This window comes from Populus alba, chromosome 8 (assembly GCF_005239225.2).
Source record: "Populus alba chromosome 8, ASM523922v2, whole genome shotgun sequence".
Lineage (NCBI taxonomy): Eukaryota > Viridiplantae > Streptophyta > Magnoliopsida > Malpighiales > Salicaceae > Populus > Populus alba.
Genome location: NC_133291.1, coordinates 2,597,938 through 2,615,174, shown reverse-complemented (window position 1 = coordinate 2,615,174; position 17,237 = coordinate 2,597,938). Strand labels below are relative to the sequence as shown.

At 35.0% G+C, this 17,237-nt stretch overlaps 2 protein-coding genes across 4 annotated transcripts; both read left to right on the top strand.

The window, feature by feature from the left end:
- The first annotated feature begins 1,954 nt into the window (after positions 1-1,954).
- LOC118052412 (probable RNA-binding protein ARP1) lies at positions 1,955-5,045 on the top strand. Of its 3 annotated transcripts, none has more exons than XM_035063387.2 (6): positions 1,955-2,430; positions 2,560-2,701; positions 3,127-3,259; positions 3,358-3,400; positions 3,682-3,916; positions 4,755-5,045. In XM_035063387.2, the coding sequence occupies exons 1-6, from the start codon at positions 2,248-2,250 to the stop codon at positions 4,793-4,795; spliced, it is 777 nt and encodes a 258-aa protein (XP_034919278.1). In that variant the 5' UTR covers positions 1,955-2,247; the 3' UTR covers positions 4,796-5,045. The 3 variants fall into 3 exon arrangements, with proteins under 3 accessions (XP_034919278.1, XP_034919280.1, XP_034919281.1); XM_035063389.2 differs by having other exon boundaries at positions 4,729-5,045; XM_035063390.2 differs by having other exon boundaries at positions 1,956-2,430; positions 4,735-5,045.
- Positions 5,046-8,840: 3,795 nt separating this feature from the next.
- LOC118052414 (uncharacterized) lies at positions 8,841-15,206 on the top strand. The gene is given in 4 exon segments (XM_035063391.2): positions 8,841-8,861; positions 8,863-8,943; positions 9,132-13,438; positions 14,604-15,206. Coding segments are annotated over 3 exon segments (4,386 nt in total). The 3' UTR covers positions 13,416-13,438; positions 14,604-15,206.
- The last annotated feature ends 2,031 nt before the right edge of the window (positions 15,207-17,237 follow it).

The following is a 17,237-nucleotide window of genomic DNA, read 5'->3' as shown; positions in this document are numbered from 1 at the left end:
AAGTCACTGACACGTAGCCCATGATTAATTTTTAATTTTTTCATGGTTGAAAAAACCGAACATAAATGAAGGCAGAAGCCATATTAGCCACCCTGGAATGTGGCGTGCGTATGTGACATCCTTGCCTGAGTTTTATCTCCCCGTGCGACTGCAAGCACGGGCGGAGGGGTGGGGACCTGACACTCTCAATTCTTGAAAAATACTGTCCAGTCCTTTATTCTTTTAGATATATCCCTCAATTTAATACATATTTTGCACCCACAAGCTCTCCCTTTATTGTTGTATTTGTGAATTTTAGCTTCATTTTTTGTCCATATTAGCCTAATCCCGAAATTGTATTTCCCTTTTTGGATGCAACAAGAAGACTTCTAGGCACCATTTCTCTTGTAAAATCTCCATAATTATATAGTGATTTGGGCAGCCTTTTTTTATTGTGTATTTAAATTCAACATTAATCTTAGATTTTGTACTTATAGGAATAATATATTTTCTCTTTTCATATTCCCTTTCTAACCTCGAGAGTTGTATAATACAAGCTTGACTGAATATGGCAAGGCATGAAGGTTATTTGGGTAATGAGAGCGAGTTGCAGAGCAAAGTGGCTGATTATAAGTGTCCCTAACGACCTCCCTTCAAATTCAGACTTGGAATTCTTACGACTGCACGACGCGCTCGTTAACTTTGTCGGACCCTCTCTCTCAGGCCATGTACGGTGTTTAGCTGTCTTTTGTCCCTTTTATATTACCCGACTTCTCCACGCGTGAGAACACGCTCCGTCATATTAGGAATTTGGGTTTTTCTTCTTATTTCTTCTCTTTGCACTTTCCCTGCCCCTCCATATGATTCAGCTATCCGAATTACAGATAGATCATACAATTATTTCCGATGAAATACCAGCTGGTAATTATTGACTTAGAAATTTGTAATTTTAATTGTTAATTAAAAACTCAATTTAAAAACTTAAATTAGGTAAGTGAAGTCTATATATATATATATATATCGTTGTAATTTAAAAATTCAAGTGTTTTGGTAAGTCTCCAAAAAAATAAAAAAAAAAGTTTAGAGATCAGTGATAAGAAAAGAAAATATACTTTTTTATAAAAGGGTTGGATAGAATAAAATATTCTAAATAAAGTATGAAATAAATTTTATTTTTTTGTGCACGACAGACATGGTATAAATGGGATTAATTATTTTTAATGCAAATTAAAGTTACCTTGTTTAATCTAATTAGCATTGTATGTGGCTTTAAAATTATATTGTGGAAAAAAAATTAATTATAAAAAAAAGAATAAAAAAAATTAACTAATCAAATCTTTTTAGTTGCACATATTATAATCTCGTTTTATTCCCTCTAAAAAATCTTCAATAAAAATCTAATAATTAATAAAAACTTAAAAATAAAAATATTTTTTATAGTGATTAGAAGAAAAGGAGCTACAACCTGCCCATATTCTAATTTTTTTAAAAAAAACTAGATAATACACTTTAATATTTCTGCCTTTATTTTTTCCCTTAATATACTATAAGTTGAAAAAAAAAAAAAAAAAGGGAACAAAACAACAATGAGCGTTATGGGCTTTTACTAGGTTGTCCTTTAGCTGGTAGATAACAGTAAACGGAAAGATGGTTTCAACGCAACGTTGACGCGCGCTAGGGCATGCAGTAGGAAAGATTCTCAGATCACGTTCTATCCAACCTTAATATGAGGCGAATCATACATTCTTAATTAATCGATGCGCGTAAGAGTGAGCGCGAGTAACTTAAGCTATTTTTGGAAATTGTTTTTTAATGTGTTTTTATTTAAAAATATATTAAAATAATATTTTTTATTTTTAAAATTATTTATAATATCTGTATATCAAAATAATTTTAAAGAGGTTGTCTAATTAAAGAGAAGTGCGTCATCAATCGCTAAGTGCTATTATGTATATATGTTAGTGTGATCACGTTGTTGATAGCCTGAGCACCAGTTAGTCCATCTGTCTGCCTCTCTGTCTCCATTGTTTTTCTTGTATTCTTTTATTGCTTTACCACCCTGTACTCTTTCTCCTCCTCACTCTCCTCCTTATATCTCCCTCCCTCTCTTCTTCTCCCTTCTAAATATCCATTCTTGATCACAGACCACTCTATCTCTTTCCCTGAGCACAAAAAAATTACACGTTTCGTCGTGGAAAATAGATAAAAGTTTAGGTTTGGAGTATAGTGCGTCGAATTTATTTTTTTGCGCAGGGATCTAGTAAGGGAATGACAATGAGCAACAGTGTAGGGCAGTTTGGTGATACCACACTGACGAAAGTGTTTGTTGGAGGGTTAGCGTGGGAAACACCAAAAGAGGCCTTGAGAGAGCATTTCGAAAAGTATGGTGAGATCTTGGAGGCTGTGATTATTTCTGATAAAATCACTGGTAGATCCAAGGGCTACGGATTTGTAAGTTTTGATTAATCTTCACTGTGATTTCACTACTGCATTTTCATTTTAGGGAAATAAAGATCATTACTGTCAAATATTACTACTGTTTTTCTAATGTTAGCTCTGGTGATTGTATTAATCAATTAGGTTACGTTCAAGGAGGCTGGAGCGGCAAATAAGGCTTGCGAGGATGCTGCACCCATCATCAATGGCCGCCGTGCCAACTGCAACCTGGCTTCCCTTGGTGCACGCCGCCCTAGGTCTACAACACCGGCCCCTCCTCAACAAGGTATGGATATTTAAACGTATATGTGTGTAAACATGTACCTTGAAAAGGAATATTTCCTTTTCAGGTATATGGAAATTAAGAAGAAAGAGAACAAAGTCGGATCCTTTCATACACGGACAGTCACATATGCTTGATAAATTTGGCAAGCTAAAAACATGACGAGCGTCTGATGCATGGTATTATCAATTACCATATAAAAATAATCTACAAAACCACTGCATTAATTTCATTGCATTTTAACAACGAATTTTGGTATAATTTTCCAATTAATTAATTTGTATAAACTTACTCTTCATCGAAAGGCAAAAAAGACCATGGTACACGCATAAAAACGAGAAATAAATCTCTAACACACAATGGGATGCTAGTAAACATGAGCATCATGTATAGCTTGCTAATATTTGTAATTAAATTTAATCATGAAGGACCTAACATCATCGCTGGACCGAGGTCCACGCCAGCAGCGCCAGCAAATCACGTCCAGTGGTATTATCCGGCAGGGTCAGCTGCAGCGTCACCATTTCACCACCAGCATCATCAAGCCGTTCCTTTTTATGGGTAATCCAGTTTGTATGGCTTCATGGCTCTTAATTTTGCGGTATGAAATATTGCGAAGATGGACTTTGCCTTATGCTGTAGTTACCTCTTAATTTCAGGTACTCTCCTGCTTACATTGCCACAGATATCAGCTACAATCATGTAAGTGGTTCTGCACTCTTGTGATGATTTATGAATAATCATGCAAGTTGATAAAATCCCAGTAATTAAATTAGCTTCCTCTGTATTTAGCCAATAATAATATTACTTATTCAGTATCGTACTTAAATTTTGAGTTGAAATTCTCAAATTTAAAATAATTTCTCTCTTAAACCAACAGAAAAACTTCCTGAGAACCAAACATTAACATAAACTCCCCCCTTCTCATTAGTCTTACAATTCTTATGAGCTGAAGTAGTATTGCTGTGATGGATGGTCCACAGAAGCTAAGCTACACCGGCGGGTCCTACATGAATGGGCATTTCCCTCAGGTGTATCCAGGGCAAGCTATGGTGGGTGCTAATACATTGATGCCAATGTACCCTCTTTATCACTTCCATCAATCACAAGCGGTGGGCCTACCTGCTGCCCACATCTTCCCACCAAACGCGGCGGGTCCCCTGACAGCGGTCCCAACTATCATGTCCAAACCCCCATCGATTGCTCCTCCTAACGCAGGTACATACACTTTCATACACGTTAGCTGTACACGATGATTTTACAACCCCCTTGTGTTTGCTTCACATGGTAACGTGATCAACCTAGTCAATGTAAGCAAAAGAATCATTGCATCCCGTGCCTACGGATTGAGTGGGCCCCCCTTACAACTGGCATGCTAGAAACTCACGTGTCAAGAAGACCAAAATGCCCTCTTTGACAACCGCATGCTAGTTGGTGTTTACAGTAACAAATTGATCGTAGCAGTTAAGAATTTATAAGTTTTGTTTGATTCGTTGTCACTTGCCACCTCATGCTTCTTGAAGAATTTAATTGACCGACCAGCTTGTCGTTTCTGATTAGCGGTTACGGCAAGCCAACAAATAAATTATTTACCGTCTTTCGGGTGCAGTGGTTCATGTCTGAAATAGTTAAAAAGAGATTTAGTTTTGGAACGTCGGAGATTTATTAAAAAATATAAAAAAAAACTTTAGAAAAGAGAGAGTGATAAGGTTAGTGCACAAAAAGGGGCTTCAGACAGAGAAAAATGGTGTTTGGCCTTGAAGTTTAACTGTATTATTGAGAATTTTTTATTTTTTAGTTTAAAATTATTATTTTTTATCATTTTAAAAAATAACATTTATCACCTTCACAAACATGCACGGATTCTACATAATAGCAGCGATAGTTGGCATCACGCTCAATGTCTCCTTGAATATACCTCGAATTATTATTTTTTTCGTAGCTTTTTTCTCCTTTTCCAATACGGTCGGACGGTGCTCTATATATGCTCAATGGAGACCATATGATAAAAATATAAACTGATGTTACAGACACAGTTTGCTTGGCTGTCGAATAGGTACGGTCGTCACAGGTGAAAGCCTTAAAAGGCTTGGATAAGAGGGGGGCACTTAGATGGCAATAACGAAAGGAGAAGGGAGTAGCTGCTGCAGAACAACGTTATTATCAGATCTGTTGCGGCTCTTCTTTCCAATTATTTTTTATTATTTTTTATGATTCTTAGGTGTTTGATAAGATTCTTTCATTCTCTAACATCTCAGCATGAGCTGTGAACTATTAGCATTAAAAAAAAAAAATGCAACAAAAGTCATGTGTGTTTGCCCATGTCTCATGGCTTGCTTTTGATGGCTTCAATGAACTTTTCCACTTTAAAAGCATGGCCCACGTTCATATAACTTGTTGCCCCCCACCACCCCTCGGGACTATTGGCATGATGTTTGTATATTATATAGTCTTCTATAACAATGCTCGGGCTAGCTGTATATTATACCGAGAAATTCAGCCTGCGACCACCGTGACTTTACTTTAATTTACAAAGTAGCCATCTTCCTTTAATTAATATGAAGTGTTAAATAATTATATCTATCAAAAAAATTTAAATTATTAAATGAGATTTCAAATATAATTTTATAAAAACACGTGACTGACTCATCATTGCAACGATTCTCTGCGGAGGGAAATGGGATAAAAGGTCAATGATACTGGATGGGTTTTTTTTGAATAATTGGTATTATAACTAATATTCACGTGATCAGTTTAATAGGTATAATTTTTTATTTATGGAATGGGTTCATCCCTTTAGTAACAAGATGAATTGAGTTGTATTTTTCTATGCTAATTAAATCTGGCTATCTTAATTATTTTATTTATTTTAGTGTCTCAATTTTTTTAGAACTTATATTTGCTCAAAAAAATCTCCTTTCTTTTCTGTTATTTTTTTTTAATCTAGAAAATAGATTTACATGTATAAATTATACATATAAAAACAAAAAACAAGTTATAATGAACTTGAAAAAAATAAAAATAAAAAATAAGAATCCTTCACCAATGCTAATAAGAATCATTATCTTATCGACACAAAAAACAGGTAGAAAATGCCTTTGCTTGTATCCAAGACTAAAATGATTTTTGTTTTTTTCAATTTAACTTTTTTTTCTCATCAGTTATCTTATGTTTAATTTCAGTATTTAATCAAATTTAATTCTATTAGAATAAAAAAAAAACTATGAATAAATTACATCATAGCTAAATATGTAAATAATTACATAATAAGGGATAAAGTGAAATAGTCTTCTATAACACTGCTTAGGCTGCATGTTATACCAAGAAATTCAGCCAATAACCAAAATATAAAGTGTGAATTTATTTTTCAAAGTAGCCATCTTCGTCTAATGAAGTGCCAAATAATCACACACACACACACACACACACACACACACACACACACATATATATATATATATATATGAAAGTTATTAAACGAGGTTTCAGACATAATCTTATAAAAGCACATCACTGACTCATCATTGCAAGGATTGATCGGACTCTAATATTAGACCGTAAAGTTTATGGCTTTATGCAGTGCCCAGATCATAACTCGGGCCCAACGCAAATAAATAGAGGCAACATATGTTAGATAATGGGCCAAGCTTAAATGGGCCACTGGAATCTTTTCTGGGTCCGAGGCACTTTCTTAAATTTGGTTTTCATTGCTTTCCCTTCTTTCAAGTGAATCCATTATCATGGTGCCTTTACCCGGAACACAACTGCTGGACTTTCTCTCTGGAAACACAACTGGGTTTTTGTCCTGTAAAATTATTGTGGTGCTGTCTTAATCATGGAAAACGGTCTGATTCCCAACATGGATTCCCTAGTCTCAAGTTTCATCCCAGCCATAGAAAGAATCAACCATCATCTTGTTTCGAAAAGAACCGTTGTGAATTCCAACTTCCGAGCAAGGTTCCATAAAAATTCAGCTTCGCTGAAATTATACAACAATCGTCTGAAATCGGGCAAGATTTTAACGATTCCATCGACCTGGAGTGCCAATCTCCTTTCAATTTTTGTATGGGATCTGAATAGTTGAGGGTGATCTGGAAATCAAGATTTTATCAACACCGTGGTTTGACCAAAACATAGAAAGAATCGATCCGTCATCTTGACCGGGGAAGAAGCACGTGACTTCCGAGTTCCGAGCAAAGTTCATTCACTTCTTTCGACTTCGATTGTTTTTGTATTTTACAAATATTTTATAAAATTTTAAATTTTTGTTATTCATTTTAAATATTTTTTTTCATATTTTTATATTATTTTAAATATCAAAAATATTTTTTAAAAAATAAAAATATTTATTATTTTAATATATTCTAAACAATAAATATTTTAAAAAAACAATTTATATTATATTTTCATACACCAAATAAACCAGCCAAACACGACCTTGAAATTTAGAAACGTGTTACTTTACTATTTTTTCTAGTTTTTTTTTTTTCCACTTGTATATTCTTTCTTGTCAGTTGCCACGCATGCAATGCATAAACTAAAAGATGCACGTAACCAGATAAATTTTAAGGGTGTTTTTGTATTTTAAAAATGTTTTTAAAAAAATTTAATTTTTTTTATTAATTTTAAATTAATATATTTTTAGTATTTTTAAATTATTTTGATATATTAATATTACAAATAATTTTTTTAAAAATAAAAAATATTATTAAAATATATTTTAATATAAAAATTTATTTAAAAAATAACCATAATTATTATAAAAACAAAATCTAATAAATCTTCTTGGCCCCGGTTATACTCCTCGTGAGAGACTGCCCATGCCAAGGATACCGTGTACCTGTAGTTCATGTCAGAACTCGAAAAATGAGCAGAGAGCAACTCAGTGATACTGTCGTGGTGTTTGCTACTGTGTTGAAAATGGTAAGATGTTTGGTGTACGAACGGGTTGATTGATTTTGATTTGCTTCTGATCTTCACCTTCCCGATGTGTTATGCGCGTTGTATTGGGGTGTTATGTAATTTTCTAAGAAGTTTTTATTTTTTCTTAAAATACAATAATTTAATATTTAACATTGTGACTTAATTATTCTTAAAATAATTTTTATTTAAAAATATATCATAATAATATTTTCTTATTTTTTAAATTTATTTTTAATATTAATACATTAAAATAATCTAAAACAAAAAAAAATTATTAATAAATAAACATGATAACATCACGAAAATAAACAAACCTTAAACATAATTTCAAAAGAAAAAAACAAATAATCTCTGAAGTCAAATCTTTTTTAAATATAAAAAATTTATTTTGTTTAAATTAAAAATTTATATTTTTCTTGGAAACTATATGCTATGACTCAAATTTACATAATCTATTTGGTATTATAGTAACAATTATTTTTTAAAATGTTTTTACTTTAAAATATATAAAAAATAGTATTTTTTTAAAAAAAATATTTTTTATATCAGAACATCAAAAAAATATAAAAATATACAAAAAAAATTTAATCTAAAACAAAAAAATTAATTTAAATTTTTACAAAAATACTTTTCAACCATAAAAATAAATATAAATAGAATTGATAATTTTCTATTTCTAATAAGAGGAGCGGTATCGTAGCGTGTTTCGATTTTTTAATTTAATATCAGTAGGTTATATTTCTCCTTAAAGGAAAGAGTTCATTGAAGGTGCAAATAATTCTCTCAAAAGAATAATAATTGTTTGCCCGAGATTCCCTTAGCTCCTTTTGCTGCATAAACTGGGCAGCGAAAAACAACATAAGCATGTAGATTCTTAGAGCAATTTTGAAGATTGAAGTCAGAGTGGAACTGTTATTTGTAAAAAAAAAAAAAAAAAAAAGAAGAATAATCCTGTAAAAGAAGTGAAATAATTTGTTTTTTTTTTAATATTAAATTATAATTTTAATGTGGATATAAAAATTTTTCTCTACACGTGTTCGAAAATCACTAGACTGTCAAATTCCATATGTCACCCACAAAGTTTCTCATCCCTCACTGATGGAAAAATTGAAGAAAAGCCTGTTGAGAGTGCTGACCAGTCAGAGAAAGAGGACAAGAACCCATTATACTCGGGCTTTGTTTACTTCTCTTAAAAATCACTTAAAATGAAGCCTGACTTATGATCACACCCAAACACTGCCTTTCTTTTTTTCTCTTTCTCACTCCAAAAACTCGAAACCCCCACAATCCCCTGGCTTCCACTCCTTACAAGATCTAAAGAGGTAAACACATAATCTTAAAAAAAGTCACTCGTTTTGTTCTTTATTATCTTTTTTCTTAGTTACATGGCTTGATTTCTATTTTTCTCGGTTTTAGGGATTATCACCTGATTTCTCTTTTTTTTTTTTTTTAATATTTCGGTTCTTTATAGTAAAGAAAGCTTATTTTTTGGATCTTGAAATTGACCCAGGTACTGTTTTCAATGGATGAATGCAAGAATGAGAGTGTTTCCGCAAGGAATGTTGCGGAATTATCGACTGTGAGTGTTAGTGAACATGTAGACAGTGGTGATAGTGAGAAAACCACTATAGCAACGACTCCAGTTGTTGTTGACTCTTTTGCCAATGAGGAGGATCAGGATAAGATTGGGTGTTCTTCTAGTGAGGATGTGATGGCAAAGGCAGTAGGTTCTTGTAATGGAGATGAAGTAATGGTTGAGAGGTCTTCCAGTGAGGGTGTTGATGGTGGTTGCACACGTGACTTGTGTGATGGAGGTGGTGGGGAAGCAAGGAAGGAAACTGCTGGTGGTTGTGGTTGTGCCGAGGGAGATGCAACGCATTCAGATGGTGGTGGTGTAGCTAGTCATTTAGGAACACATGAGAATAGGGATTCTGGTGTTGATCCATCAAACTCAGGATTTGAGTCTTCTCGGCCCGCAGAATCTGAAGAAGGGAAACCAGTTGAGAGTGGGGAGAAGGGGAGGGAGGTCAGTGGAAACAGCAGCAAGGCTTCACCTGAAGTTCAGGAGTTGAGGGTTGAGAGTGAGGTTGGACAGTCTTCTAAGGTTGCAGAATCTGAAGGAGAAGGTAAAGCAGTAGAGGGTGGAGAGGAAGATATGGAGGTCGGTGGAAATGGTGATAAGACTTCATCTGAAGTTGGGGTTGCAGATGCTGACGCTCATGTTCAGAGTGTGGAAAATGCAAGTGGTATTGGTGGGGAAACCCAAGTTGTGGTGGAAGAAGTAACATTTGTTACAACGGAGGAGAGTTTGAAAAGGGAATTGGTGGAGGAAGGTGTTGAGGGAGAAAAGATTGATGCAAGCCAGAAAGTGACTTCTCAAGAAATTGGGCTGTCAGAGAATGAATCTCAGGATCAAAGAGCTGAAAATGGGGCGGGATGTCCCTCTGTGTTAGTAGGTGCTTCAGTAGGTGAAACCCAAGTTGTAGAGAAATCTGAATTGGTTGAGGAGGCTGCAGGGAAGGCTGAGGATAAAGATGGCAATGTGAACGATGCACTTCAAGATTCAGAGACACTAGAACTGGGTGTTTTGCATGACGAAGTGTGGAATTCTGGAACTAAAACTGCATTGTTAACTTCTCCATCAACCGTGGAAGGTACAAGTGTAGAGACCGAAGGTATTGAGGAAGTTGCTGTAATGGCTAATAATGAAGGCTTAGATCCGAAGGTTGAAGCAAGTAGGAGTGATGCTCTGGAAAGAGCACTTGCTGGTAATTCGGAGGGGCTTATATCAGCTTCTGAAGGATCATCAGTTTTACCAGAAAACAACGGCCTTTCCAACCCAGACTCCAAATTGTTGGATAAACAAACTCAAGTTGCTGATGAAGTGAGGGTTGCATCAACTGCGGACGAAAACATCACATGTCCTAACACCGAAGGTATGGACACTGATGGTTTTAGTGAAAGTTTTTATTTTTCAGTGGAAGAACTGCAGGGAACATCCGAGACAGCTAATGGGAGCACTGAAAATGGCTATAATGTATGTGCAGATTCTCAATCTTCGTATCAGCCAGCTCAAGTAGTTGTAGGAGCTGGAGTTGTAGCTAAGGAAAACAATGTGCTTCTAAATCCTGTAGAGAGTAAAAAAGTGATAACTGAATGCTTAGTTAATGATGCTGAAGAAGCTGGTCTACATAAAGAGCAAGTGATAACAGTTTTGCAACAGCAGAAAGCTGATATTGTTAGTGGAAGCACTGAAACAAGGACTAAGACAGAATGTGGAGGGATGGAAATAGATGTCGAAGTGGCTTTAATGAACAATGTTGAGGTTTTGATCTCACACACTGATGTTCCAGATCCTTCTTTAAAAGATCAAGAGTTGAAGACTGAGGAAGGCTCAGGGAAAAGTGCATCTTGTCATACTGCTCGTGTTGATTCAATTGAAGAGCAACTGATGGAAGGTCAAGAACAGGCTACTTATGCCGAAGAGCTTGGAGGGGAGAAGAAAAGGGTAGTAGAACAGAACTCACAGGCCGAAACAGAATCTGGGATCACAGAGTTAGATGGTCGGCTCATGGATGGAGAAAATGTCATAGCAAGCAATGAGGAAGCTTTGAATCCCATAACTGAACTCAAGGAGCTTGCTGAAAGCGATCAGCAATTAAAGGTTGCAGAAGGTTTGGATGAGGGTGCATCTCATGGTCTTTTCGAGATGGATTCGCATGTGGGGCAAGAAATGACAATTGAAGAACACTTTCTTAATGCTGAACAGGTTGATTTACTAGAAGGGAAAGAAATGGAAGTTGAAGAACAGGATACTGACAATGAACAACTGAACAGCATCGAGGAGAAATCTGCTAAATTGACAGCTTCAAAGCCTGGAAGCTCAGAGAAAGCAGATCAGGCTTGTTATCTACTGCCACCAAATAATGAAGGTGAGTTTTCTGTATCAGATTTGGTATGGGGTAAAGTAAGGAGCCATCCTTGGTGGCCTGGCCAGATATTTGATCCATCAGATGCCTCCGAGAAAGCAATGAAGTATAATAAGAAGGACTGCTATTTGGTAGCATACTTTGGAGACCGAACATTTGCATGGAATGAAGCATCTTTGCTAAAACCTTTCAGGTCATACTTTTCTCAGGTTGAGAAGCAGAGCAATTCAGAAGTATTCCAGAATGCTGTTGATTGTGCCTTGGAAGAAGTTTCAAGACGAGTGGAGCTGGGTCTGGCTTGCTCATGTGTGCCAAAGGATGCTTATGATGGAATCAAATTTCAGGTTGTTGAAAGTGCTGGAATCCGGCCAGAGGCAAGTACACGAGATGGTGTTGACAAAGATACAAATGCTGGTTTGTTTCAACCAGATAAATTAGTGGGTTATATGAAAGCATTAGCGCAGACTCCAGCTGGCGGGGCTAATCGATTGGAGCTTGTGATTGCAAAGTCTCAGTTGCTGGCCTTCTATCGTTTGAAAGGTTACTCTGAACTGCCTGAATATCAGTTTTGTGGAGGGTTGTTGGAAAAGTCAGATACTTTAGGATTCGAGGATGAAGTGATTGATCATGCATCGGCTGTTTATGAGGATCATGGGCAAATTTCATCTGGTGAGGAGATTTTGCCAACTCAAAGAGTCTCTTCTCGCAAATGCAAACATAATTTGAAGGATTGTATCAGTCCCAGGAAAAAAGAGAGAAACTTGTCTGATTTGATGGGTGACTCGTGGGATTCTTTGGATGATGAAATTGGGTCTGATGGGAAAGCAAACAATAAATTAGTTTCTCCATCTTCTGGCAAGAAAAGAAAAGGCTCTGATACCTTTGCTGATGATGCATCTATGGCAGAAGGGAGGAAGACCATATCTTTTGCAAAAGTGTCTTCAACCACAACTCTTCCCAAGCCTTCCTTCAAGATTGGCGAATGCATTCAAAGAGTTGCTAGCCAAATGGCCGGGTCTCCTTCTATCCTGAAGTGTAATAGCCAGAAGGTAGAAGGAAGCAGCGATGGCCTCATTGGGGATGGATCTGATACTTCATCTGTGCATCCTGAGGATGCTGAGATAAAGAAAATGATCGTTCCAACAGAATACTCGTCACTTGATGAATTGTTGTCACAGCTTCACTTGACAGCACAAGATCCCTCGAAAGGCTATGGTTTCTTGAACATCATCATTAGTTTCTTCTCTGATTTCAGGAACTCAGTGGTTATGGACCAGCATGATAAAGTAGGTGGTAAGAGAAAAACTTCCCATTCTTCTGTTGGTTTTCCAGAAACATTTGAATTCGAGGATATGAATGACACATATTGGACAGACCGTGTTATTCAAAATGGTTCTGAAGAGCAACCACCACGTAAAAGCAGGAAAAGGGATAATCTTTTTGTGCCTGTTGTTCTGGATAAACCCAGCGGTAGGTCAAACTCTAGGAAACGCTATTCTGATAGCAGTTATGATGTATCAACCCAGAAACCAGTTGGTTATGTGGATGAGAAGGCCCCGGCAGAGCTTGTAATGCATTTCCCTGTGGTGGATTCAGTTCCTTCAGAAATAAGCCTAAATAAGATGTTCAGGCGCTTTGGACCACTAAAAGAATCCGAGACGGAAGTTGATAGGGATACCAATCGTGCCAGAGTAATTTTCAAGAGGTGTTCAGATGCAGAAGCTGCTTATGGGAGTGCTCCAAAGTTCAACATTTTTGGTCCAATTCTTGTGAATTACCAGCTCAACTACACTATATCTGTTCCATTTAAAACTCCACCACCAATCCTAGATGAGGAAGATGTAACTCTTTTTCTTCAATATTGAAGTCAATCTGGTTTGATACTCAGGTAAATATTTGCAGCTGGATGATAATTTCCTACTGTATTAGGAATGTCTTTTTCATACGGTTTCTTGGTAAATATTTGCAGCCGTGTGATAATATCCCTCAGTACTTGAAATGTCTTCTCCATATGGCTTCTTGGTAGAGCTTAATTTACTTAGAACTGGTTAGCTGATTTAGGACAAATAATGACTTAATCATGATTCACAATTATTTTGACATAAATTCATATAATCGTAGTAGCCATATCTATCTATCTATCTATATATAAAAAGTACCATTTATATCTAAACATTTCATTAGAGTAAAATATCCTTATTTTTTCCCCTCAAATTTCCTTATTATTTTCTAATTCCAAATAGAGATAGAATTCATAGCAGGTCAAACCTCTTCTTTTTTATCCTGATGTATTACCTTGCTTTCCCAACAAAAATAGGAGGCATAGATCAAATTTCCTAATTATTCTACGGTATTATTTTACTACCCCTTCTGCTTTGGTGCTGGTACATCTTCTATTATTGCCTGCTATTTTTTTTTTTTTTCAACTTGTCCGTTTTGCTAGTAGTTGAAACTGAATAACTCTATGCTATTTCTTAGTAGAAAAGGAGCTCACAGGTATTTCCATACATGCCCTCATTTATTTAACAAAACAGCAATATTTCAACAAATCATTTGGTGTATAAATGTATTTTTTAAATAATAAATTAATTTCCAATTAACCAAATTATACAGAGTCAAAATTACTAGTAATATTGAATATTTGAATTTGTTCAAGAGCGGAGAGTGCCTGGAAACCAAGAACTTTTGCGGGGGACGGGACGTTAGGCATCTTGATTTCTGGGATAATGGGATCGGCAAGTCTCGGGAGTCTGGACCACTTGGATGGAATGATACATGTGTGCTTGGCGTGCATGCCTTTCATTGGGTGATATGCTCCCTTAATGCAGTTGTTAATACTGATCTCCTGCCAAGAATTTGAATTGTCCTGAAAGTTCTCCCTTTCAAAAAATTATAAACATTTTGAGGAAACGCAAGTACTTCAAAACTGTGGAGATCAACTTGTCTGTCACAGCTGCAGGACGCCATAACAGGATCTTTATAGCTCCTCATTTGTTTGGCTTCCTTGGTTATCTGAAGTGCTGCTTATATATACTGTTCAATTTTTATGATAGGAGATGGCTGGTGTTGAAAATACATGCAGACACAACATAGCTGCTGGTGATGTCTAGCCTATACTTCACCAATGAGTTCGCTGGAAAAAGTAACGAGGCTAACAAGTTAACCGTGCTGCTGCTGATGTTTGACATCTATTCAGCAGACGGGTTCGCTGATGAAGATAACCAGACTAATAATAACGTATTTTGCTGTATCTTCCACTTGACTGTCCTAAGCAGGGTGGTAGAAGGTTGGCTTGTTAAAAAATCTCAATAGCTTCAGCTTATTGCATTGTAAAGAAGCTTGTTAGCGGAACGTAGGTAACTTTCTTGATGAGTAGGAGATTCGATCATGGAATCATGCTGCCTGTTCTTCGTTTTTGGTTGGTGGGTCCACATGTCAGGTAGAACGACTTTCCTTCAATATGAAACTGCGAGAGAGGAAGAACACCTTTGTTCATAAGCTGAACGCGCCGGCTGTTTAGATGCTGTATTTGGCAGGTAGCCGAGTCTATCGCATGTTTCCAGTGCTCGCTTTAAAGAAGCGATGGCCTTGTTCATCGTTTGATCATTAGGCATGTGTAGCACAAAGTTCAATAAAAGATCAATTCTTTCTTTTTATGCTTTTCACGTGAAAAGCTGATCAGAAGAGATAACCAAATATTATTCCCGGTTGCTTATCACCGTTAAAATTTATGGACGGAAATAAACTTTAAACTGCCTCCTCTCCCTTAATTTATGGGCTTAGAAAATAAATTGAAATTATTTGTCATATTTAGCAAACATTTGTTGTTTTGTCAGATAGAATTGTGTTGGTGTTATTGATGATATACATATTTATATACATGTATCTCAAAAAAATAAAATTTTATTTATTGGTAGAAAATAAATGCCAATATAAAATGTAATTTTGATATGCAATTATGTTATTTTAGGTAGAATAGGAAGAAAATGCTCATAATACTTTTATATTTTTAAAATTTCTTGACAATTCAAATACAAATTTTTTAAAACTTCCTGAAGGTAAATAAATTACAATAATTAAATGTTATTTAAATTTATAGTATGTGTATTATGAATTTTCAAAATAACTTACATTTGTTTTTACTTGTTATTGCAAGAAAATATTATTTGATTGATACTAGATATTCAAATGAGTATAAAATATTTAGAATTATATAAAAATGAGTTATTATTTTCAAGATATTTGACATTAAGGATAACAAACAAGTTGGAGAAGAGCGATTTAATCATATATACTTATCACTTCACAATATCATTGAACATACATTTATAGTATGGAAATACAAATGAAGAATTTTACAAATTATGCTCGTATACCCCTACAAAAAGCAAGTCAACTAGTCAAGGTTGTAATGACATCAATGACATTACATAACTATATTAAAAGAAAGTCTCAAGAAAATGTTGCGTTTACAAAATATAATCGCAACCCTAATTTCATTTTATATGATATTTTTGTCGATGTTGTTCAATATTCTCAAAACCAAGGCAACTCTAGATCATCACGAGATTATATTCATGATGGGATAACAAATAACTTAATAAGATGATTGAAAAACAACAAAAATGTAACATTTTTAAAACATGTAACTAAATAATGCACACTAATATTACTAATAAATTGAAAATTCATACATGCATTTCTTGGTAATTTTACTACTAAAAGCAATTACAAAAGTTATTTACCAAACACATATAAAACTGCTTTGAAGACAAATAATTTTAATCATGATTTTAACCACACATATATTTTATTACTGTAAACCATAATACATATATACATATATTTTTTTACGAACCATAACCACACAAGTAGTCTCCCAAACACATTGGAATACGAATCATTGTTTCTCCCGCGGCCATGCCTTTAATTATTAGCCGAAAAGACTTGACCTTACTGGACAAAACCTGTAAATGGCGCGTAATTGAGCCATCATCCTTTACGTCCCTAAATCGGAGCCTATAGGATTATTCACTTTTACCATTTTGAAAAAGATAAAAATTAGAATCCTCAATGCCGCTCCTCAGCACAAAATATCAACAACAACAATAATAATAATGACAGCAGTTTTTTTTTTTTCTTATTATAAATAACGACTTCAATTACTCAAAAATTTATTTCTCTTTCACTCGTTATAAAAATTTAAAATTTTCCCTCTCCATAAACTTCTCTCCCTCTTTCTAAATATTATTAGTATTATATGCGTGTTAGAAAGACTTCAAGAACTGAAGAAGAATCCTTGAATGAACGAGAAGAAAACAAAATTCATAAAAAATGTCCGCTGTAAGAAATTTTCAAGATTTTCAATTCTCAGGTACTTTCTCAATGTGTTTCTATGCAAGAAAGATTGGTTTTGATGTTCTTTTTTGTTTCTTTTTATCTTCGTTTTATGTTGAGTATTTCTTTATCTTTTTTTCCCTCTGTTTTGAAATGCCCTGTATTTTGTCATTGAAATTTAATCCCCTTGTGCTTTTGCATTTAATGGATTTCCTTTTCCTTTCCCTTTCATGGATTTATTGTATTCTTGATACTATAAGGAATGCCAAGAATTGCTGTAATAACTGTTTATGATGCAAGAAATGCCTGGATTTTTTTTTGTATTTATTTTCTATTGATATCGGTTCCTT

What these genes read in the sequence shown, in the direction of transcription:
- LOC118052412 (XM_035063387.2), top strand. Translation starts at nt 2,248, where the DNA reads ATGACAATGAGCAACAGTGTAGGGCAGTTTGGTGATACCACACTGACG. An exon ending in GATCCAAGGGCTACGGATTT is followed by an intron (nt 2,431 to 2,559) that starts GTAAGTTTTGAT and finishes TTAATCAATTAG; the next exon opens with GTTACGTTCAAGGAGGCTGG. An exon ending in ACCGGCCCCTCCTCAACAAG is followed by an intron (nt 2,702 to 3,126) that starts GTATGGATATTT and finishes TTAATCATGAAG; the next exon opens with GACCTAACATCATCGCTGGA.